The 23,058-nt window shown below is 47.4% G+C and overlaps 1 protein-coding gene across 1 annotated transcript in view; it reads left to right on the forward strand.

Moving 5' to 3' along the window:
- The window catches only part of SLC4A5 (solute carrier family 4 member 5), an 88,683-nt gene that overhangs the window by 35,120 nt on the left and 30,505 nt on the right, over window positions 1-23,058 (forward strand). The window contains exons 4-12 of the mRNA XM_065890723.1: window positions 10,210-10,370; window positions 11,244-11,399; window positions 12,106-12,201; window positions 14,598-14,653; window positions 17,774-17,931; window positions 18,364-18,451; window positions 19,417-19,571; window positions 19,937-20,122; window positions 21,772-21,946. Coding sequence (XP_065746795.1) covers window positions 10,210-10,370; window positions 11,244-11,399; window positions 12,106-12,201; window positions 14,598-14,653; window positions 17,774-17,931; window positions 18,364-18,451; window positions 19,417-19,571; window positions 19,937-20,122; window positions 21,772-21,946 — 1,231 coding nt within the window. The remainder of the gene's footprint in view (window positions 1-10,209; window positions 10,371-11,243; window positions 11,400-12,105; window positions 12,202-14,597; window positions 14,654-17,773; window positions 17,932-18,363; window positions 18,452-19,416; window positions 19,572-19,936; window positions 20,123-21,771; window positions 21,947-23,058) is intronic.

The following is a 23,058-nucleotide window of genomic DNA, read 5'->3' on the forward strand; positions in this document are numbered from 1 at the left end:
CACCTCAGTGGCACAGCCCTGATGCCTGGCTGGAGCACCAAGAGCCTGTCCTCCACATGGCTCAGAATAAAAGGAGGGGAAAAAAGGAAGAAAGAAAGAAAGAAAGAAGATAAAATAAAGTAAAATAAAGTTAGTAAAATAAAAAATACTTATTAAGAAAAAAAATTTTTAAGTAATAATAATAAAAAGAAAAATGGACAGACAGAACCCTAGGACAAATGGTAAAAGCAAAGCTATACAGACAAAATCACACACAGAATCATACATATACACACTCACAAAAAGAGAAAAAGGGGAAATATATATATATCGTTGCTCCCAAAGTCCACCTCCTCAATTTGGGATGATTCATGGTCTATTCAGGTATTCCACAGATGCAGGGTACAGCAAGTTGATTATGGAGATTTAATCCTCTGCTCCTGAGGCTGCTGGGAGAAATTTCCCTTTTTCTTCGTTGTTCGCACAGCTTCCAGGGTTCAGCTTTGGATTTGGACCCGCCTCTCCATGTAGGTCGCCTGAGGGTATCTGTTCTTCGCTCAGACAGGAAGGGGTTAAAGGAGCCGCTGATTCGGGGGCTCTGGCTCATTCAGGCCGGGGGTAGGGAGGGGTAAGGATGCGGGGCTCTCCTCGCGCAGCAGGAAACGAAGAGGGAAGAAAAAGTCTCTTGCCTCTTCGGCAGCTCCAGACATTTTTCCGGACCCCCACCGGGCTAGCTGTGGCGCACTAGCCCCCTTCAGGCTGTGTTCACGCCGCCAACCCCAGTCCTCTCCCTGGGATCGGACCGAAGCCCAAGCCTCAGCTCCCAGCCTCGCCCGCCTCGGCGGGTGAGCAGACAAGCCTCTCGGGCTGGTGAGTGCTGGTCGGCACCGATCCTCTGTGCGGGAATCTCTTCGCTTTGCCCTCCACACCCCTGTTGCTGCACTCTCCTCCCCGGCTCTGAAGCTTTCCCCCTCCGCCACCCGCAGTCTCCGCCCGCGAAGGGGCTTCTAGCGTGTGGAAACCTTTCCTCCTTCACAGCTCCCTCTCCAAGCTGCAGCTGCCGTCCCTATTCTTTTGTCTCTGTTTTTTCTTTTACCCTACCCAGGTACGTGGGAGTTTCTTGCCTTTTGGGAGGTCTGTCTTCTGCCAGCGTTCAGTAGGTATTCTGTAGGAGTTGTTCCACATGTAGATGTATTTCTGATGTATTTGTGGGGAGGAAGGTGATCTCCACGTCTTACTCTAACGCCATCTTGAAGCTCCTCTGCCAGGCCCCTAGATTCTGATGTCAGTGTGGAGTCAGCCTGGATGTTGGAATTTGTTGAAAGTTCCCAGATGATCCTTGCAGCTAAGGTGAGAGCCACTGGTATACTTGCTAGCCAGGGCAGGGTCAGTGGGGGTTATAATTTATTTCCATCTGAGGATGGAACTAAAGTTCAGGTCTCTCAGTTTTCAGCCCTTTCCAGATCCTAGAAGGAGACCCTCCCATCTAGTGGTTTGGTGGTGCCTAGTAACTTGCCCCATGATGATTTCGACCACTCTTGGTATTAACTGAAAAGCAGCTTGCTCTAATCATATAGTGACCAAGTTACTAGTCACAGAAAAGGCCTCAGTTCTGGACACCCTTTGCGTGACTGAGACCTGCTTTCTGTGACATGTGACTCTTCGAGCTTCCATTCAGCTCCATCCCAGTTGGGAGGGACACTTGGCATCTGCCCCTGGTCTGGACAAAATCCCTGAGAGTTCTTTTCCAGTCCAGAGATTTTTCTTTCCATTTGACCTGCTTCTCCAACTCTAATTCCCCACTTTTGAAGCCAACTGTGGTATAAAGCTCACTTTGCAATGAGTTGCTTGGGATTACCCATTAACCACTTTATCAGGCTTCCAAAAGTTTTTAAGCCTGGCTTTGGCCAGAAGCTTTTTAAAGAGCCCATTCCTTTATTCATCCTGAAAAGTGGTTAAATGTTATATTATGGAAATTTATACAAAAATTGTATATAAATTTGTATACAAATTTATACAAAAGTGGTATGTAGTAGAATGACTTTCCTCAACACAACCATCACCCAGCTTCAATGGTTACCAGCTAACTCACGGCCAATTTTGTGCCTCTATTTCTACCCACTACCCCAGACACATACACTGGATCATGCTGACACAAATCCCACACCCCATATCAATCCATCTGTAAATATGTCAGTAGGTGACTCTATAAGATAAGCCTTCTTTCTTTTTTTCCCCCATTTTTTAATTGTGGTAAAATATACTTAAATATAAATTTTACCATCTTAACTGCCTTTAAGTTTATAGTTTCGTGGTATTTAGTACATTCGTAATGGTGTGCAGCCATCACCACCATCCATCTCCGTAGTTCTTCTCATCTTATAAAACAGAAACTCAGTACCCGTTAAACAATAACTCTCCATTCCCTTCCCCCCAGCCCCAGATACCACCGTTCTGCTTTCTGTCTCTATGATTATGAGCTACTCTAAATGCCTCACGTTAAGTGGAATCATATAGTATTTGTCTTTTCATGACTTGTTTATTGCATAATGTCCTCAAGTTTCATCCATGTTTTAGGATATATAAGAATTTCCATTCTTTTTTAAGGCTCAATAATATTCCTCTGTATGACTACAGAGGCACCACATTTTGCTTATCCATTCATCCACTGGTGGACAGCGGGGGCTGCTTCCACATTTTAGTTACTGTGAATAATACTGCTGGGAACATCGTTGTACAAATATATCTTCAAGACACTGTTTTCAATTCTTTGGGGTAAAGGTGATGCTGAAACCTTGGCCTCTGTGCACTGGTGCCAAATTGAATCTCAGAGACAGAGTTTTGGGTGAAGTAGAAAAGAAAAAAAAAAGCTTTGTTACTTTGCCAGACAAAGGGGGACCCAGGGGGCTCATGCTCTCAAAACTGTGTCCCAACCCAGGGGAATTTGGTGAGGAGTTTTATAGCAATGGTTCAAGGGTGGGGTTACTGGTGAGGATCAGGGTGTGTGCAGGCCTGCATTCCTTTAATCTGGCCTCAGGTGGTCTCCTAATTAGCTTCTGTGGATCTAGAGGTTATCAAACTGTGACCTTCTCTCTGGAATGAAGAGTTCTGCAGAAGAGCTCAAAGATATTGTTATGTGTATCCCTTGAGGTGGAGCCAGGACTCTACCCCAAGGCTGCACTATTGTTTCTTGACTGCTCCTCCCTTGTCTCTGCATCCTCTCTCTTCCCTGATTAGCAACTGTTTCAACCTGCCCTTTGGAATGCAGGGACAGTCATGGAGGTTGAAACCTATTCCCTATAAACAAGAAACGGGGGACACTGAAAGGCCTCTGTGCCCAGGAATCCTACAGGGCCCTTCTTGGTTTCAAAGGCCTTTCTTTTTAACACAACCACAATATTACTGTCACATCTGGAAAAAAAATGACAGTAATTCTTTATTTTCATTGAATTGTCCATGCAGTATTCATATTTATTTCCCAGATCACCTCATATACTTTTTAATGTGACTGGTCCACACATTACACTTGGGAGATATGTCTCCTACATCATTTTTTTTTTTTCAGTACACAGGCCTCTCACTGTTGTGGCCTCTCCCGTTGTGGAGCACAGGCTCCGGACGTGCAGGCTCAGCGGCCATGGCTCACGGGCCCAGCCGCTCCGCGGCATGTGGGATCTTCCCAGACTAGGGCACGAACCTGTGTCCCCTGCATCGGCAGACGGACTCTCAACCACTGCGCCACCAGGAAAGCCCTCCTACATCATTTTTAATCTACATGTTCCTCCTCCTTTATTTTTCCCTTGCAGTTGCCATTATTGCTAAAGAAATTGCGTTGTTTGTCTTACATGGTTTTCCACATACTGGATTTTGTTAACTGCATCCCTGTGGTGGTGTTTAACATCTTCCTCTGCCCCTGTCTTTCCTGTAAAGTGGTAGTTGGGTCCAGACTCATTTGATTCCTGTCTGGCTTTTCCACAAGACTATTTCATAGGTGGTGGTCTCTGCTTCCATCAAAAGGCAGCTCCTGCCCAGCTGGTCTTTGTGTGTATATTTGTGACGTTACTAGACTCTGATGATCATTGCTTAGATCATTCTGAGTATTTTAAAACACATTTAGACCCACAATTGTTGAGCTCTCTTTTTCCCAGTCATTTTCTCACAGTGATTCTCATAGTGATTACCCAAAGTAATCACTGAGGCCTCACTACCCTCAAGCAAGAAGCAGCAAGCATTTGATGAGCACTACTCTGGGCAGGAGATCAGAAGGGACACCAGAGAGGAAACAAGGTCCCTGTCCTCAAGAAGCTTGATGTCTATTTGGGCGGACAGGTATATACCAAAACAATTAGGAAACACGATTGACTACAAATTAATTGTCATTTTAGCCTCTGAGCCCCAGAAGTCAGGAACTTTACTTAGAACAATCTGTAGCAGAGTTGCCTGGATCCCCTCCAGATATTCTGATGCAAATTTGTCTAGGATACGACCTAAACATCAAGATTTTAGAAGTATCTGGGCTTCCCTGGTGGCGCAGTGGTTGGGAGTCCGCCTGCCGATGCAGGGGACATGGGTTCGTGCCCCAGTCTGGGAGGATCCCACATGCCGCGGAGTGGCTGGGCCCGTGAGCCATGGCTGCTGAGCCTGCGCGTCCGGAGCCTGTGCTCCGCGGTGGGAGAGGCCATGGCAGTGAGAGGCCTGCGGACCGCAAAAAAAAAAAAAAAAAAAAGATTTTAGAAGTATCTGAAGTATTTTTATATGCACCCAAGTTTAAGAATCATCATCCTAGGATAGAGGTTCTTTGAGTGTGGAATATTACTCAGCCATAAAAAAGAATGAAACAATGCCATTTGCAGCAACATGGATGGACCTAGAGATTATCATACTAAGTGAATTAAGTCAGACAAAGACAAATATCATATGATATCACTTTATATGTGGAATCTTAAAAAAATGATACAAATGAACTAATTTACAAAACAAAAATAGACTCACAGACATAGAAAACAAAGGGGTTATGGTTACCAAAGGGGAAAGGGGGTAGGGGAGGGATAAATTAGAAGTTTGGGATTAACAGATACACACTAGCATATATAAAATAGATAAACACCAAGCACCTGCTATATAGCACATGGAACCATATTCAATATCTTGTAATAACCTATAATGGAAAATAATCTAAAAAAAGAATATATATAACTGAATCACTTTGCTCTACACCTGAAACTGACACAACATTGTAAATCAACTATACTTCAGTAAAAAATTTTAGAAAAAGAAATGCAGGGACTTCCCTGGTAGCATAGTGGTTAAGAATCCACTTGCCAGTGCAGGGAGACATGGGTTCAATCCCTGGTCTGGGAAGATCCCATGTACTGCAGAGCAGCTAAGCCCGTGTGCCACTACTACTGAAGTCCGCATGCCTTAGAGCCCACACGTCTCAACTACTGAGGCCATTTGCTGCAACTACTGAAGCCCTCACGCTCTAGGAGCCACCTGCTGCAACTACTAAGCCCGCGTGCTGCAACTACTGGAGCCCGCATGCCTAGAGCCTGTGCTCCACAACAAGAGAAGCCACGGCAATGAGAAGCCCACGCACCGCAATGAAGAGTAGCCCCCACTCACCACAGCTAGAGAAAGCCCGCACACAGCAATGAAGACCCAACACAGCCAAAAAAAAAAAAAAAAGAAAAGAAAAGAAATGCAGCATCTTGGGCGCCATCCCAGACCTGCTGAATTAGAACCTGCATTTTAACAAGATCCCCAGGTGACATTAAAGTTTGAGACATGCTGGTGTAGAGGTATGTACTCAAAAAATCAGAGAAATGAAAGCATAGAATGGCCATGCTAGGAAGGAGGCTTCAGAGATCCACTCCACCTTTTCAACTGGTGTTCTCGGAGCCATTCTAAGGGAAAGAGGCCATGTCCCCTCTTATACAAAAAGAATGGGACCTATGTGCCCAGAGCGTTTGCCTGCGTTGGAACCCCAGACAAGTCCAACTATTCCTGAGCCACATGGTTGTATATGACTACAGGGCAGAGTCTCATCAATGCTCAGGGCAAAAATAACCTGGGAGCTTCCATGGGCAGGCCACCCTCCTGGTGGCATGACCATCCAGGCATCAGTATTTTTAAAAAATTTCCTCAGACAATTCTAACAGACAGTCAAAGTTGAAAACCACAGCTGCAGACTTTGGGTCCTCCACGTTTCTATGTTCTACTCAAGGTGAAAAGTGAGCTTAATTTCTAGCTGTAGCCATAAAATACACAAAATTAAGTTCAGGCCTTGGGTTTACTGTTTCAATATCTGGATTCCCAAAATAGTTGCAAGGACAACTGAAGAGGTATCCCTAGTGAAGTTGTTGAGTATCATGGACTTTTTAAAAATCAAGTTCTCAAGAGATGGTGGTAGCAGGAGTCTAGTTTTGGCATTGCCCTGAACCTGGACACTGGTAACTTTGCTTTTCTGCAAACTGTGCTCAGGTTGGTTGAGACCTTGTCTGTGTATAGAGCTAATGTTTTATGGGTGCCTGTAACACAGTACAAATAGTTGAAGTCCTGGGAAATGAAGAGGACCAATTGTTCTTGCTATCCGGCGTTACTAAAAGGATGTTTCGAAGGGTTTCAACTCACCTTCCCAGATGGAGCTGCATTTGTATAGGCAGGAAGCTGAAGGATGGATGCGTGGGAGAGAACTGCCCGAATGTCCACCCAGGATGTTTATGAGACAGTGTAGAAAGCAATCAACCCAAGTGGCCCCACTTACTGGGACACATCATACCTTTGGGTGGATGGGGTAAGGCTGTAGAGTAGCAAAAGCGTCCTCAGTGGCCAGGAGACGGTGTGGTTTATCTCGTGTATTTTTGAGGTAAAAGGGGGCAATTTGAGTGATTAAATAGCAGAAGGACTCTCAGGGAGAAGAGTGAGCATCTCCTGACCAACACATTTGGACCTGTCCTTTGATTTCTTCCTTGCAAACCATTATGTTAATACAAGTTTTAGAAAAACTTTGTATTGATATTATACAGACTTGGATCTACCATAATTTAAATAATGTTCTCCCAAACATATTTCCCCATTAAAAATGTCCACTACACCTTGGTGAGTCTCTGAGGCAAGTGTCTGAGCGGTCTCTGCTCCAGTGCCATGTCTTCACCTCCCAGGCCTCCTCTAATCAAACCTCCCCATCCTTCAGAGTTTGGGACTAGCAGATGCAAACTCATATATAGAATGGATAAACAACAGAGGCCTATTGTGTAGCACAGGGAACTATATTCAATATCCCTTAAGAAACCATAATGGAAAAGAATATGAAAAAGTTTATATGTATATAACTGAATTCCTTTGCTGCGCACCAGAGACTAACACAACTTTGTAAATCAACTATACTTCAATTTAAAAAGAATCATTTAAGGACTTCCCTCGTGGTCCAGTGGTTAGGAGTCTGTGCTCCCAATGCATGGGGTCTGGGTTCGATCCCTGGTCAGGGAACTAGATCCCACATGGCACAACTAAGAGCCTGCATGCTGCAACTAAAAAGATCCCGCATGTCACAACTAAAGATCCCTCATGCCTCAACTAAAGATCCCGTGTGCTGCAACTAAGACCTGGCACAGCCAAATACATACATACATACACACAAACACACGTGTGTGTTTTTCTTTTTTTATTGAATGGGATGCATAGTTCACCCTTGTGCTTTTTATCTCTGAGTGTCATTCTTCAGCATGGATGTATGGCATTGATGTAACCATGTCTTTACTGAAAACTGGTGGTTTCCAGACAAAGCTGCAGTAAGCATCTCCTGGTATACATATTACTGTGTGTAGGTGTGCAATGATACTCCTGTGATAATTTCCTAGAAATAGAACTGCTCAGTCAAAAGACAAAAGAGACTCCCCAGTTCCCCACCCCAAGAAGGCTACGTGGCTACACTATATATATATATATATATATATATATATATATATATATATATATATATATATACACACATACACACACACACACACACACACACACGCACACATACTATATTCATGCATACAGTTTGAGTGCCCACCCCCCATGTTTCCACCAACACAGGAAGTTGTCAATCTTTTAAATTTTTGCCAATATGAAAAGTGAAGGATGTGGCTTCATTTGCAACAATTTAAATGTTCTTGATTACTAGTAAAGTTGCACATCTTTTCATACATTTATTGGCCATCATTTCTTTTCAGAATTGTTCACTTTTCAGTTGGGTAATTTGAGTTTTTCTTATTGATGTGAAGAAGCTTTGTGGACTTCCCTGGTGGTCCAGTGGTTACGACTCCACGCTTCCAAAGCAGGGGGTGCACGTCTGATCCCTGGTCGGGGGACTAAGATCCCACATGCCGTCTGGTGCAGCCAAAAAAAAAAAAAAATCCTTTGATGCCCTGTTTGTTGCAAATATTTTCTGAGTATGTTGCGTTTATGTGAATCTCATTTATGTCTTATTGTGTTACGCAGAGGTTTTAGTTTATTTTTATGTAACAAAATGTGCCCATTTATTTTCCCTTTATGGTTTTCCATCTTGCTCAAGAAGTCTTTCTCCACAGCCACAACATTCTCCTATATTCTCTTCTAGTGTATTTATATTTATAGATTTTAACATGGTTATTTATTTATTTTAATTGTGGTAAAATATATATAACATGAGCGTTACCATTTTAACCATCTTTAAGTGTACTGTTCAATAGCATTAAGTACATTCACATTGTTGTGTAACCATCACTACCATCCATCTCCTGAACTCCTTCATCTCACAAAACTGAAACTCTGTACCACTTAAACAGTAATTTCCCTGCCTCTCTCCCCTCAGCTCCTGGTAACCACCATTTTACTTTCTGTCTCTATGAATTTGACTACTCTAGGTCCCTCATAGAAGTGGAATCTTACAGTATTTGTCCTTTTGTGACTGACTTATTTCACTTAGCGTAATGTCTTCAAGTTTTACTCATGCTGTAGCATGCGTCAAAATTTCCTTTATTTTAAGGCTCAACAATATTCCATTATGGATTTATTTTTATGTCTAGCCTTTAATCCACATAGAATTTAGTAGTGCTTGGTAGTAAGAAATAGGGACTTTTTTATATTTAGGTTGGTCATCTTTTAAACGGCTCCTCCATCAAAACCCAAATTCCCATGGGGGCTCAGGTCTGTTTCCAGACTGTTGTTTTATTGATCCCTTTGTCTATATCTGGACTGGAATTACAATGCTTTAATTACTCAAGGTTTTCAGTAAGTTTTTATATCTGCTAAAAGCATGTCCCCTCCCCATTCTTCTTTTTTAGAATTTCCCGAACCACTCTCAGACATTTACTTTTTCAGAGGAACTTTAGAATTAGATAGTCACAGTCCAAAAATACTCCCCTGGGATTTTGATTGGCATAGCTTGACGCTACTCACTAACTTGAGGTCGACATCTAATAAAGCTGAGCCAGCAGGTCTCCAGCCAGATTTTGCTTCCCAGTGGCTCTCCAGGCTGTGCGGTGCTGCCCTCTGCGGGGGAGGTACAGGCCAGTGCTACCTCTGCCAGCCTGCCCGAGGCCTTCCCACTTGGTCCCCTCCACCCCAGCCTATGATTCCAAGGCTTCTAGAAAGGACAAACTCCTACATACCCTTGGTTTAATTTCTTTCCTTCCTCAAATGACGTTTAGATTTTAACTTGAACTTTTAGAGCCAAAATACGAGTGGGACTCATGGAAACCTCAGGCCCTACACTAGAACTGTGGGGAAATACTTTCCTGCTCCCAGCAAACACCCCATAAGGCAGACACTGAACACATGTGTGACCAGTAGACGGGTACCTAGGGTCCAGTGGACGATTTTTTTAACAGCTCTATTATTAATGGATACCATAAAGTTCCCTTGTTTTAAGTGTATTAATTAAATGATTTTTAGTAAATGTACAGAGTTGTGTGACCATCACCAAATCCAATTTTAGAACATTTCCACCACCCTAAAAGTATCCTTCATGCCCATTTATAGTCATCCTCTGATACCACTTTGTCCTGAGCATTACTGCCTCAGGAGGAGTGGGGGACCGAGTGGGGATGTCCCCAGGAGATCCTCTGCCTGTCAGTCTAGGACCAGTGCCCCAACAGTGTGCAGAGCGTGACTCACAAGCCAACACCCCTCCCCTGAAGAGGCCCAGCTCTGGGCTCCTCCTGGGGGCAAAGGCCATGCTGAGCCCCATCCTTACTTTTCCAGGTGGATAAAGTTTGAAGAAAAGGTAGAGGAAGGAGGCGAGCGCTGGAGCAAGCCCCATGTGTCCACACTGTCCCTGCACAGCCTCTTTGAGCTCCGGACCTGCCTGCAGACGGGGACGGTGCTGCTGGATTTGGACAGCGGCTCCTTACCACAGATCATAGGTGAGGCAAAGGACCGCTGTGGCCCCCACCAAGCAGGGCAGCGTCCCCCTTCACCTGCCCCATCTCATGCCCACCCTTGGTCTGCATCACACCCACCTCTGATGCCTGCCTAATTCTGCAGAGACCAGGCTTTGGGTCTGAGGCCCCCAAGGCGGTGTCACAGTTGCTCCAAGTTTCAGATACACGTAGAGAGGGAAAGGTTAGCGTCTGAAATGCCATCCAGCAATGTAACAAAAGGGAGAAGGGCTTCTTAGCATGGTTGGAGACACCTATTGCCATGGCAACCTGTTTCTTGACAGGGTAAACAGATCACCATTCATCTCTAGGAAATTAGCTCTCGTTTGATAGAGTGGCAAAGGGAGGGAGCGGCTTGCCTTATCATCCCTAAAACTTCTTGTGAATTTTGCTTTAGCACATTCAATTTTGCCAGAACTACATTGTCCAAAATACTTTTCTAAAAAGAATTCATGTTAGGACTAAAACCACTTAGCATTGTACCTTGTGCTTCTTAGGGTACTTTCATGTGTACAATTTCATTTATTTTCCACAATGTTATTGATAGAAAGAGCAGAGAATCCTATACCCACACATGCATGCACATGTGCACCCACATGGGCACACAATGCACCCCCATGCACACACACATACATACACCAACTCCCACAGACATGCACACACCCTTTTACATATAAGGAGGCTGAGCGTTCGTGACTGGTTCAAATGTTCAGTTCTGTGGCAAAGGTGGGACTATTTCTACATCCCCTGCCTCCTTTAGGTCACTTTTAATCCCACTAATAACAGATGAAACTGAAGACCCCCACACCCCTGGTCATTCGGTGCCACGTGGACAAGGCATGTTTGTTTCCCACTTAGATGATGTCATTGAAAAGCAAATCGAGGACGGCCTCCTTCGGCCAGAGCTCCGAGAGAGGGTCAGCTACGTCCTACTGAGGAAACACCGTCACCAAACCAAGAAGCCCATCCACCGCTCCTTGGTTGACATTGGAAAGTCAGTCTCCTCCACCACCAGTGAGTCGGGCCATACGCTGGTGGCTTGTTCTATGCACGCGTCTCAAACCTGCAACCCTCCGCTCTTGATATCCCAGAGTTGAGATGCCCAGACACTAGCCTTGCTGGACCTATCAGATAAATGCAATAATCAGTACAAAGTTGATAACGCTGCTACCTAAAGAGACTTGAGGAATCTCCTTAGATGAATTATTTTAAACGGAAAATGTTTAGCCTACAGTGGGTACGTGCTCGGCGCTTACCTGTGTTCCAGGCACTGTCTGAGTGCTCCACATGTAGTAACTCACTTCATCCTCACAATAACCCCATGACTAGGTATTGTTCTCATCATCCCCAGTTTACAGACGAGGAGGCTGAGGCACGGAGAGGTTAAGTTACTTACCTAAGATCACATGGCCAGTAGGTTGTGGGATCAGGGGTCATCTACAACACCTGGTGTCTATTTAATCAATTGTATATCTAGTTCACTTTCAAAGGTACAAATATTTTCTCTAATCATGTTCAGACTATTCACTTGCTTAAAAAAAATCCTGAAAAACAAGAACCCAAGCCAGAACATCCTTTCTTCCTAGAAGGGGAAGAGACATGTCTTGCAGCCCAGCTTTATTTAGGTGACACGATTGTAAACGTGAACTGTGCTAACGGAAGAAGCTGCGCCACTCCAGCAAGTCGGCCGGAGTCAAATCTCTTCTGTCCCTCCTCCCAGATCGCAGCCCAGGCCGGAGCCCCGCGGCGGGCCCCAGCCTACACCACTCCACCGAGGACCTGAGGATGCGGCAAAGCGCAAGTTACGGCCGCCTGTGTGAGTATCTTCTTTCTCTGCCACTGTGTGGCAGCTTCGTCCTGGCTGTGGCCACTCTGGAGTCAATTTTCATACTTTCATAGCAGAGGAGGTAAAGCCCAGGGTCTGTCTAGAACTCTCAGGCATCAGAAGAAATCTAACTTTCACCCTAAACCTGGGCTGCCCTCAGAGTCTAACTTACTACCATAATTTTCTAAATAATTACTCCAAAAACTGCGGCTCTAATCAAGTCCTGTCATAATCAATACCCAATCCTGTGTGCTAGGCATTTTTAACTTAGTCTATGGCTTTATTCTCACCAAACTGGTCATTAGCCCTGTTTTTGGTGAGAAGTCTTCCTAGAAACAATTAAAAGCAGGCTAGGTCCTTTGCCCCAGGACAGAGAATGTTCCCATCCCTGGATGACGGTCTTGGGTCCCAGACAATGAAATGCTGGTGGAGCTGCAGCCCCTGAGGGCTGTGACTGGGTGAGTGGAGCCTGTGAGGGGCATGGTCACAGACCAGGTTTTGTCAGGCAATTCATCAGGGCTGAACAGACAGGTGGGCTGTGAGGCAAAGAAAAGAGGGAACTTGGGAAGTGAAAAGAAAAAGCAGTGTGAAGGAGTATTTTCCTTTAAATACTTTTACTAGAATGACAAGATACGAACAAGCACATCCCAGGGCTGTGCCCCTGACCAGGCCAGAGGAATGCTTCAGGACAGTGACAGTGATGTGACCTTTGGCACGGCAGGGGTTTGTCACGGTCTTTTCTCTCTGTCCTTAGTGACCCCAGGATGCTCTTAGTCTCCCTGGTCTTGGTTATTCCACAGAGGGATGCTGGCAGTCAGAGACGGTGAACGGCTTTGGGACGAGCCTTCTGCTCTGTTATTTACTATATATGAAGTGCCAATGCTGCTGTGGTGGGGACCTGGATAAAAGACATGAATAAGTGATTACAGCTTTGTGTGCACACCTCCCCACCCCAAGGTGGCACCTGGGAAGGCTCAAAGAGGAGGAGACACTTGCCTGAGTCTTGGAGAATAAATAGAAGTTTTCCAGTAGCATGGGAGGAGGAAGAGGGTGTTCTTTAGAACAAAGGAAACAAAGAGCAGGTGAAGGGAAGGTGCTGTGAAGGGTGCCGCATATTCGGGGAAATAGGGTGATTCAGTTCACCAGGCTCTAAGGGAAAGAGGGTCCAATCAAAAGGGGCCTATGAATCCTGCAAAAGACCCCAGCCTGTATTCTGAGGGTAATGGGGACTCCTGAGAAGTTTTATGCAGGAACGTATCATGGTCAGATTTTTATTTGAGAAATAAACTAGAAGGGGCTGAACTGTTGGGAGCAAGAGACGGGGACCGTGTTCGGGCAGTGAGAGCAAGAACAGAGAGAAGGACCCCGCTGGGCTTCAGCGACCGGTGGGAAGTGGGAAATAAGGAAGAAGGAATCGTCAAGGCTGGCTCCTGGTCTGCTCTGATTGCCAGTGGACAAGGGGGAGAAAGCACTGGCGGTGTGGGGTCTATGCGGGGAGACATTTGATGGAAGACAACGAGTTTCGTTTCAGGTGTGTTGAGTTTGAGTTGCCAGGTCAGGCTGCTCAGAGGAATCTGGAGCTCAGGACAGATCTGGACTGGAGACCCAACCTGGGCATCCCCAGCACAAATGTGGATGGGGATGAAACAGGAGGGGATGGGACTGACCGAGGAGGATGGGGGTGAGGCCTCTGGAGGGTTTGAGTGCAAAGCAAGGCCCTGAGGAGAGCCCAGCAAGAGAGGATCCTGGATGGAAATAAGAGAGGGGAGCCGACGGAAAGCAGAGTCTGGAAGTGCGGGGACACCACAGAAAGCCTGTGGATGTGGCTGCTGGTGGGAAATGAGAGCTGAACTTCTCCTGCCTTAATGGAGGAAGGAGCTGTTCGAATAGTTCACCACCACTGTTCTCGCCATGGGGAGTCCCACCTTCCTTCCCTCTGCTGGCCCAAATCCCCAGCCGTCTTTAAAGACTCGCATGGGTCATGGAGGACAGAGGTGAAACTGCTCTTTTCTCTCCAACAAGGCCCAAGCTTAGTGACACCTGGCTCGTTACCCAATAGTGTGTCTGTCCCTCCCCCCCTCAGGGCCTGGCGCAGAGCCGCATCTTAGTCTCTGGCCAAGCAGGCAGGGTGGAGGGCTGGGACCAGGACGTAGCGCACTGAGGAGTGAGAAGGACGCAGTAGAACCTGGGGCCCAGCAGTTCTTTTAAGAAAGCTGCCATTGAAAAGAAGAAGAAGAGAGAGAATGCTTGCTGAAAGGGGCTGCCGGATTAGGGGAGGGGGGTTTGCTTTGGTTGTGAAGATGGGAAAAGCCTGTGTAGAGACCAAGAGAAAAGGGCCTGCGAGAACCTGTCTTCCCCTGATGGACCTTCTTTTCCTTTTCTCCTAGGTCACGCCCAGAGCAGAAGCATGAATGATATTTCTCTCACCCCAAATACAGACCAGGTAGTAAAACCCCTGCACTTGGCTGCAGTGGAGGGCCAGGGCAGGAAGAAGTCTTTGGTTTCAGGGGTAGGGAGCCCCTACAGGCAAAACTCTACTCCCGTGAAAAAGTGGGAGTCCCCGGGAAGGATGCGGGTGGGGCTCTGGGTTGCCTTGGTGACCCAGCCCAGTCCAACACTTGGGTGCTGGCTCTGTGCCAGGCCTCGGAAGGAGTAGGGGACAGAGAAGTGTGATCAGATGAGATGCCAGCTATCCCTGACCTTGGGGTTTATCGGAGAGAGAAGACTGCCACGCAGAATTTCACCTCCTCCATGACACGCAAACACTTTTAAGGATGAAGTGGGGGCTTGGGCTGGTAGAGAAGAGCAGTGGGGCCTCCCTGTGGGGACAATAATGATAGTGCATCAACTGGACTGCCCAATAGTGTACCTTCTCCTTGGCTAGTGCCGGATAAAGTCAGTTCTTGTCTCCCACCAGCTTGGCTGAAACCTCCTTGATGAGATCAGAATCCCGCAAACAAGTTGAGTCCAAGTTCTAAGCCCACAGCCCAGGACCCCCATGACTGTGCCCCCGAGGGAAGCCCAGAGGAGGCTTCCCTCAATTCCAAACTTTCACATCTCAGGGGCAGAAGGTCCCAAGGTCTCCTTGCCTGTGCCCCCAGGAGCAGGAAGGAAGGTGATGAGGGAAACCTGAACTTTGGTACCTACTCCTCAGGAGCCTGGGTGACCTCCAGGCCTCCAAGGCAGTCCCAAGTTTGGTGGAAGGCAAAACGAGACTATTCCCTCATGTCAGTGTCTCCAGGGCCCTTTGGTGGCCAAAATAATAAAATAACAATAATAACGGCATCAACCAACATTTGAGGTCCACACACTGCATGCGCTACATCGTGTGGTGCGTTTTCTGTGCATCACGAAGGCACTATATCGTCTTCACTCTACAGCTGAGAACATAAAAGCAGGTAAATAACGTGCCTAAGTTCATACAGCTGAAAGGTGGCATACCCATGATTTGATCCAGGCAGTGTGACTCTAGAGCCCTTAATCTGGGAGTGACTTAGGAACGAGTATTCTGGAATCTTATTTAGAGGAGAACCCCACTTTACTATAGTCAGGCGCACAGACAGTGGAGCCGTTATAAGGAAGCACTGCCTAGTAAAAGTTTTTCACAACCTATTTTTCATTACCTATGTGGTAAGAAGACTACCATCTGCTACTTTCCCCCGGCAATGCTGCCTTTGAGTTAGGGGTTGGAACCCAACACCGGGCACCAGCGTCCCCTGGGTTCAGGCAGTGGGGTCAGCAGGACCCTGGTTAGACAAGCCCGTGGCCAGACCATCACCAAACCAGGGTGGCCAGAACACCAGCATGGCCCATTTCTGGGATGCCACAACTCTGGCCTCCTTACTGGGGTGACAGACTACAAGGGAGGACCGAGGCCCTGTTTTAACTCCTCTCTGCCCATGGTTATAAGCGTGTTGCATGGGCCGCTCCAGAGCATTGCTGTTTTCAAAACCTTGTTCTCCAGGGCACTCCTGCCACCCACCTGCTCCCTGCCTGATGCCCAGGGACATGGAGTTGGCAGGGAGACAGTGGCTGCCCTGGCACACCCAGAACTCCATCCTGAAGAACCTGCTTATGGACCCGCTAACTGCTCCTGGGACAAAGGGACTTTCTGAGTTGTGGGGATTCTGGCCTTCCCATTAACTCGTGCTGTTGCTTTTTCTCACTGCGTTAGGGTCCTTGGGGCTGTTGCCCAGGGGGTTGTGGAGAGTTTTATGTTTTTTAAGGGATTTAAAAGATTATAAGGGTGCAGCCCTTGCTCACAAGCCTTTTCTAGGGCTGGTAGGTCCCCAGCCCAGTATGTATCACGTCCCCCACGAGTCAAATCAGGAGATGGCTGTGGGCCCAAAGGGGCAAGACCTGTTGGCCATGCCCATGGCCATAACTGACCCCTCTCCAGGGACAGAAGGAAACTATCTTCACTGAGCTTATGAGAAACAAACATCTCTGTGCCCACAAGAGAGACTCCCATCAAGGGGGAATAGGTGGCAAAATTGTGGCGTCCGCAGAATCTCTCTGTACCACTTGCCTCCACCTCCTGGGCCCTTTCTTCCTTTGTTGGCCACTGTGGACTCCCACCAGCCCGGTCCTCCCCAAACACTCCTTCCCCACCTCTCTCTGTGAAACTATCTCTGTCTCTTGCCTATCCCCTTGCTGCCCAGAGGGAAAGTGATCTGAAAAACTAATGTACCCTAAGATGTTAAAGACTAAGAAGAATGCGTATGTGACCACCCCTGGGCACTTTCATCATAAGAGAGGGCTCCGGAGGAGTTGGCATCTTGTCCATAGGATGAAAGTCATGACCGCAGAGAGTGGGGCTGACTTGGGGCCAGAGGGCTTGTCTCCAGCACCTCTCACATTGGACCCCACTCACTCTTCCTACTTGACCTTCCTGCCCTGACTAGACACCAGCCAGAGGGACTGGATAGAGGGTACTTCGATAGTCTCATTTGGAAAGGCTCAGAAGCTATGAGTTTCCTGGGAGGTCCTCTAGGGGTGACCTGGGGGCACAGAAGCCTCTCACAGGCTTGGACCCACAGGTCCAGGGGTTTCCTGTCAGCCAGGAAGCTGGTGGTAAAGAAAAAACAAAGTGTGTCCACTCTGGCCATCAGGATGGTCTCATTCCTCCCACGGCCATCCAGGGTAAAGGCAGAGAGGGAGGGCTGGGTAGCTGGAGTGTGAGGGCCGAGACTCCCATCTGCTTGAGCTGCTGCTGGGGGAAGAGACCTGATGTCCAGCAAGCCCTGACTTTCTATTCTGACCTCTCAACTCACACTTCAGTAGAACAAGGTTTTCGCCCATCAAGGAACATCTTAGGGGGTCAAGTCGTTGCCTGTTCCTTCCCATCTACGAAAGGCTTAATTGGTCCCTGGGGTTAACCAACTTTGAGTCTCCTCATCCGCAGATGGTGGGAGAGTGTCGGCTTATTTCCTTCAGTCTCTTGAGAAACGCTGGGAGAATTTTGTAAGGTTAGGGCTCCACAGTAGTCTGAACGGGCTGAGTGAGAGCCGAAACCACTGCACGTGAGTATCCATGGGTATCTCGTGTCCCCCTCACTGACCAGCGGAAAAACAAATTCATGAAGAAGATCCCCAAGGATTCAGAAGCCTCCAATGTGCTCGTGGGCGAGGTGGACTTCCTGGACCAGCCATTCATTGCCTTCGTGCGTCTCATCCAGTCAGCCATGCTGGGAGGAGTGACCGAGGTGCCTGTCCCCACCAGGTGAGAGCCATTGAAATCTGCCCACCATACCCACCCTCGGTGGCCAGCTGTCCATGCAGTCAGCTAGTAGGGCAGTTGGAGACACCCCTAAATCGAAGAAGGAAAAGTAGGGAACTGTATGGGGATGGCAATCTGACTCAGGAAGGATTTGAGAGAATTTATTTAAAATAATCATAAACAAGAAGTAGCCAGCAGCTGGGAGAGGCGCTGCTGGGTGAGCTCTGGGATGCCAGGGCGTGGCAAAGATGCTCAGGTGGGAGTGAAGAGGAATGTCTCTCCAAAGCAAATATGGGATTCAGAGGAGGGAAGGGACGTGTTTCTGCCCAGTTAAAAAATTAAGAATGGATACTATTTAGGGCCAGAAAATCCTTCTCTCCACCTGCTTTTACTTTTCCTTCTCACTTTCCCCCTCCTCCTCCATCTTCTTTGCAGATTTCTGTTCATACTGCTGGGACCTTCTGGGAGAGCAAAATCCTACAATGAAATCGGCCGTGCCATTGCAACCCTCATGGTAGACGACGTAAGTGCCACGGGAAGCATGTACTCCTGAATGTCATGGCTCCTGCGTCAAACACTGTGCCTTCGTTCATTCACTTATCCAACAAGTCACGTTTGAGCACCTACTGTATGCCAGACCCTGTGCAGGGTGTGAGGATTACGAGAACGAGGGAATAGTCACTGCCCTTTAGGAGCACCAATCAAGTGGGAGAGATAGACCTACAATCCTAGAGTGAACCATGTGCTAACTGCCCAGGCAGTCAATGGGCCCTTCACACACGAGGGGGCTTTAAAGCTAAGGATGAACACCAGCCTAGGAGGCAGGCATTCCAGGCAAAGGGCCACGGTTCGGGGAGGGAGGGGCTGGATGGAAGTGGTTTGATATAGGCTCAGTGTAAGAGCTTCAAGAGCAGGAGGTAACACCAGAGAGAGGAGCCATATACCATACGGAGCCTGTAGGCAGAGCTGAGAGTTGACACCATGTGACAGGGTGCCTAGAGGAGTTTACACACGAGCACAAGCCAATCAGATCTGTAAAGTCAGAAGGAACCCTCTGGAGACAGTGTGGAATGATGCAGCCTGACCCTCCAAAGATGAAGGGCTGGGATGTTAAAACAGATTTGAAATACCTGAGCTTCTCCGACTGGGCTCTGCACAGGTTTTCTGAAGAGCTCGCTCTGTGGGAAACTGAGAGCAGAAAGATTAAGTAAGTAACTCAATCCAGGTCGGACAACTGGAATACAGAGACCTGGCCTTCAGGTCCGGGAAGAGCCGCCTTGCTGCATGTCCCACTGTCCCCACTGTGCTATGTTCCAAATGCCCCATTGTTCTCATCTCAGAAACTGAGAACAAATTGGCAGCTGGAGTAATGGCTCAAAGTGACTTTCCTTGAAAGTGTGTGTGGTTGTGCCCCCGGGAGGTGGATGAGGTGATGACCCCACAGCAAGAGAGCGGTCCTTTCTCTTCCTCTGCCTCTTTCCCTGCCAGCTCTTCAGCGACGTGGCCTACAAGGCCAGGAATCGGGAGGATCTGATCGCAGGGATTGATGAGTTTCTAGACGAGGTCATCGTGCTCCCCCCCGGAGAGTGGGACCCAAATATCCGAATTGAGCCACCCAAGAAGGTGACTTCTGCTGACAAGAGGTGTGCATGAATGAAGGGGTGGCAAGCGGGGAGCCGGGTCAGAGGGAGCTTTCAGTCTGTCCGTTTCTTTTTTTGGATTTGAAAGAAAGATGTCAGCCTACATGGGTTTATACTTTTTTTTTTTCAGTCTCACTTTATTTCTCTGAAAAAAAAAAATCAGAAGCAAATATGCCGAATGTGACCATCTGTAAAACCTGGGTGATCTGTGTGTGGGTGTTGCTAGATCATTCTCTGCATTTTTCTCTGTATTTTAAGCTATGTGATGATGTTAGAAAGGTAAAGGAGTTGTGAGGACAGTCCTGGAGGTGCTGATCTCTTCCTAGGATTGGGAGCCCCACGGTCCCCTGTCGCCCTTCTCCTTCCAGGAAATCCGTGTTCTCCCTGACTGAGCTAGGTCAGATGAACGGCTCTGTGACGGGAAGCGGCGGAGGGGCTGGAGGCGGCAGCGCTGCAGGCGGTGGCGGCAGTGGGGCCGGCGGAGGGAGCAGTGGGGATGATGGAGAGATGCCAACCGTGCACGAGATCGGGGAAGAGCTCATCTGGACAGGAAGGTGCCCACTCCAGGCCTGACAGCGACACCAGTTGTCTTAGATTTCTCTTCTCCTCACCCACCTTCTCCACCTCTGTCAGCAGCACCCACTCCTGGCCTTGGGATCTGGCCAATGCACTCTTTTCCTCCCCAGCCCTCAAAGCCCCTCCTGGATCTGGCAGGAAAGGGGAAGCTAGTGGAGGAACCCAAACTTTTCTCAGGACACCCTTCGTTACCTGTATTAGTTTCCTAGGGCTGCGGAAACAAAGTATCACGGTCTGGGTGGTTTAAACAATAGAAATTTATTCTCTCACAGTCTAGAGTCTAGAATTTCCAAATCAAGGTGTCAGCAGGGCCATCCTCCCTCTGAGATTCTGGGTGGAATCCTTCCTCGCCTCTCTGTAGCTTCTGGTGGTAGCCAGCAGTCCTTGGTGTTCCTTGGCTTGCAGCTGCACCATTCCCATCTCTGTCTGTGTCCTCAGATGGTGTTCTTCCTGTGTTTCTGTCTTCGTATAGCATTTTCCTCTTCTTATGAGGACACCAGTCATATTGGATTAGGGCCCACCCTAATGAATTCATCTTAACTTGATTAACTGTACAAAATAAGGTCACAGTTACAGGTTAGAATTTTGATATATCTTTTGGGGGGACATAATTCAATCCATAAGAATACCTTTTGAATTTTTTTAACCTTTTGTTACCTAGTCAAAAAACTTGTTTTAAAAGAAAACAATAGAAAATTTTCCTGGCTTTCGTTTCTTTGCCAGCTCTTAGAATAACTTGGGTAGATCTGAATTTAGGAAAGGACACAGCCCTGCAAAGCTATGTGTAAATCATAACTTTGAGAACGAGTCATGTTTTTTTTATGCCCTTGGCTCTCTGCCCGCCAGTGGTTCCCAACTTTACCTACTCCCCACTCCCATCCTCACCCAGGGGACATTTGGCAATGTTCAGAGACATTTTTGTTTGTCCCAGCTGGAGGGGAGATGCTACTGGTATCTGGCAGATAGAGACCAGGGATGCTGCTCAACATCCTCCCGTGCACAGGACTGCCCTCCCCCAAACAAAGAATTATCCAGTCCAAAATGTCAACAGTACCAAGGTTGAGAAAACCTGCTCTGTGCTAAGCACTGTGTTAGGAGCTATGGAGACTAGCATCCCCAGTAAACATTCTCCCTAGACCTAAAATTCCCCACTTGTTTGGTCCACAAAGCAAGGAAACCAGTTATAAGGTTCAGAATCTGCCCTTGATGAACCTGTTATAAACCAGGATCTCTCCATCTCCTAAAGCTGGACACACCTATGTTTACCAAGCACAGGCACCCTGCGGATGATCAGGGACGTGAGGAGGATAGCCATCTATGGTCCCCAGGATTTCCATTCCCTGTGAAATGTTAGGTCTACCCCAATACATATTCCCATAAGGCTTTCCCTCTCCCACCCAGGCTGTCTGTGACCACCCTTCCCAGTGGAGATGGTGCCAACCACAAACTCAGTCTAATGACAGAACTCTTCCCTGGTCTTAAATGTTCTGGTGGAAAGATCCCTCTCCCCATCCACCCCTAGTCAAGTTCCCCTCCTCACTGCAGACTCCGCAGGCTCCTGTAAATAGCCCTGCCCCTGCACTGGTGTCTGTGGTGAGAAAGCAGTGTCTGGGCCTGTCTTGAGCAGGTTCTTCGGTGGCCTGTGTCTGGATGTCAAGAGGAAGCTGCCCTGGTTCCCAAGTGACTTCTACGATGGCTTCCACATTCAGTCCATCTCTGCCATCCTATTCATCTACCTCGGCTGCATTACCAACGCAATCACCTTTGGTGGGCTTCTGGGGGATGCCACTGACAATTATCAGGTGTGTGTGAGCTGGGGACACGCATGCAAACCTCAGAAAAATCTGCTGCCACCAGGTAGTGGTAAGGAGCTTATTCCCATAATCCCAAAACCAAGGTTTGGGTTTGACCTACCATCCAGGTTCAGACCATCACTTTTTGTAATCCTTTACCCTTGAGAAAAATAATAACAAGCTGGCATAATTAAAAGGTCTAAAGCTAAATCATATTACTAAAGACCAAATTTAAAGATTATATAAATAGAGCAAATGTTTAAGGGGAAATCATCTGCTTTGTTAGTTGGTACTTTTCCTACTGGTGGTTTAACGAATTTAATGAGCGCAATTAATTGAGTTGCTAATTGTGACCTTCTTCCCATACTTTTTAAAAAACTAACCTTAAATTCTTAGCTTGAAGTTAAGACATTTTTAGAAATGTCTACCATGACAACAACACAGGTATACCTGGGGAAAACAGTTCAGCAGAGACACTAGCCTGAGACCCAGACAAGGGTCTTCTCCACTGGGGGCCTTTGGGATAGTATCACTGGAAAGCTCAGAGCACCAAGGTGAAGACCCACTTTCCCAGACAAATTAAGATGAGTGCCTATCTCCAGCCCACACCACTCTTCTGAGCAGCAGATTCAGTATCCGGCTGCCTCCTGGGCATGTCCACATAGCTGCCCTTCGGGATCCCCCAACTCACAGGGCCAACATTGCATCCATTACCTTCCCTCCAGACCTGCTGCTCCCCGCAGCCAGTGAGCGACACCATGGTTGACCCAGATATTCACACATCATCCTTGACTCATAAATCCCAGCTTCCCCCAGTAGCCCTCATGACATGGTCCTACTTGCCTCTCAAGCCTCATCTCCCAGCATTCCCTTTCTCAGATTCCTGTCCTCCTCACTCATCTGCATTCTGTTTTCCATCAATCCTGATCATCTCTCGGGTCTTCAAAGACATGCTCCCTTTTAGCTCCAGCCTTTGTGCCTACTGTTGCCCTTCCCGGCACACTCTTTCTCATCCACTTACCCTATTCTCCTGGTCAATTCTCTGCTCATTTTTTGGTTCTCGGCTTCCGTGTATCTACCTCTTGGGAGGCTTTCCTGACCAACCCTTCACTCTTACTGTA

Source organism: Phocoena phocoena, chromosome 14, assembly GCF_963924675.1.
Source record: "Phocoena phocoena chromosome 14, mPhoPho1.1, whole genome shotgun sequence".
Taxonomy (NCBI): Eukaryota; Metazoa; Chordata; class Mammalia; order Artiodactyla; family Phocoenidae; genus Phocoena; species Phocoena phocoena.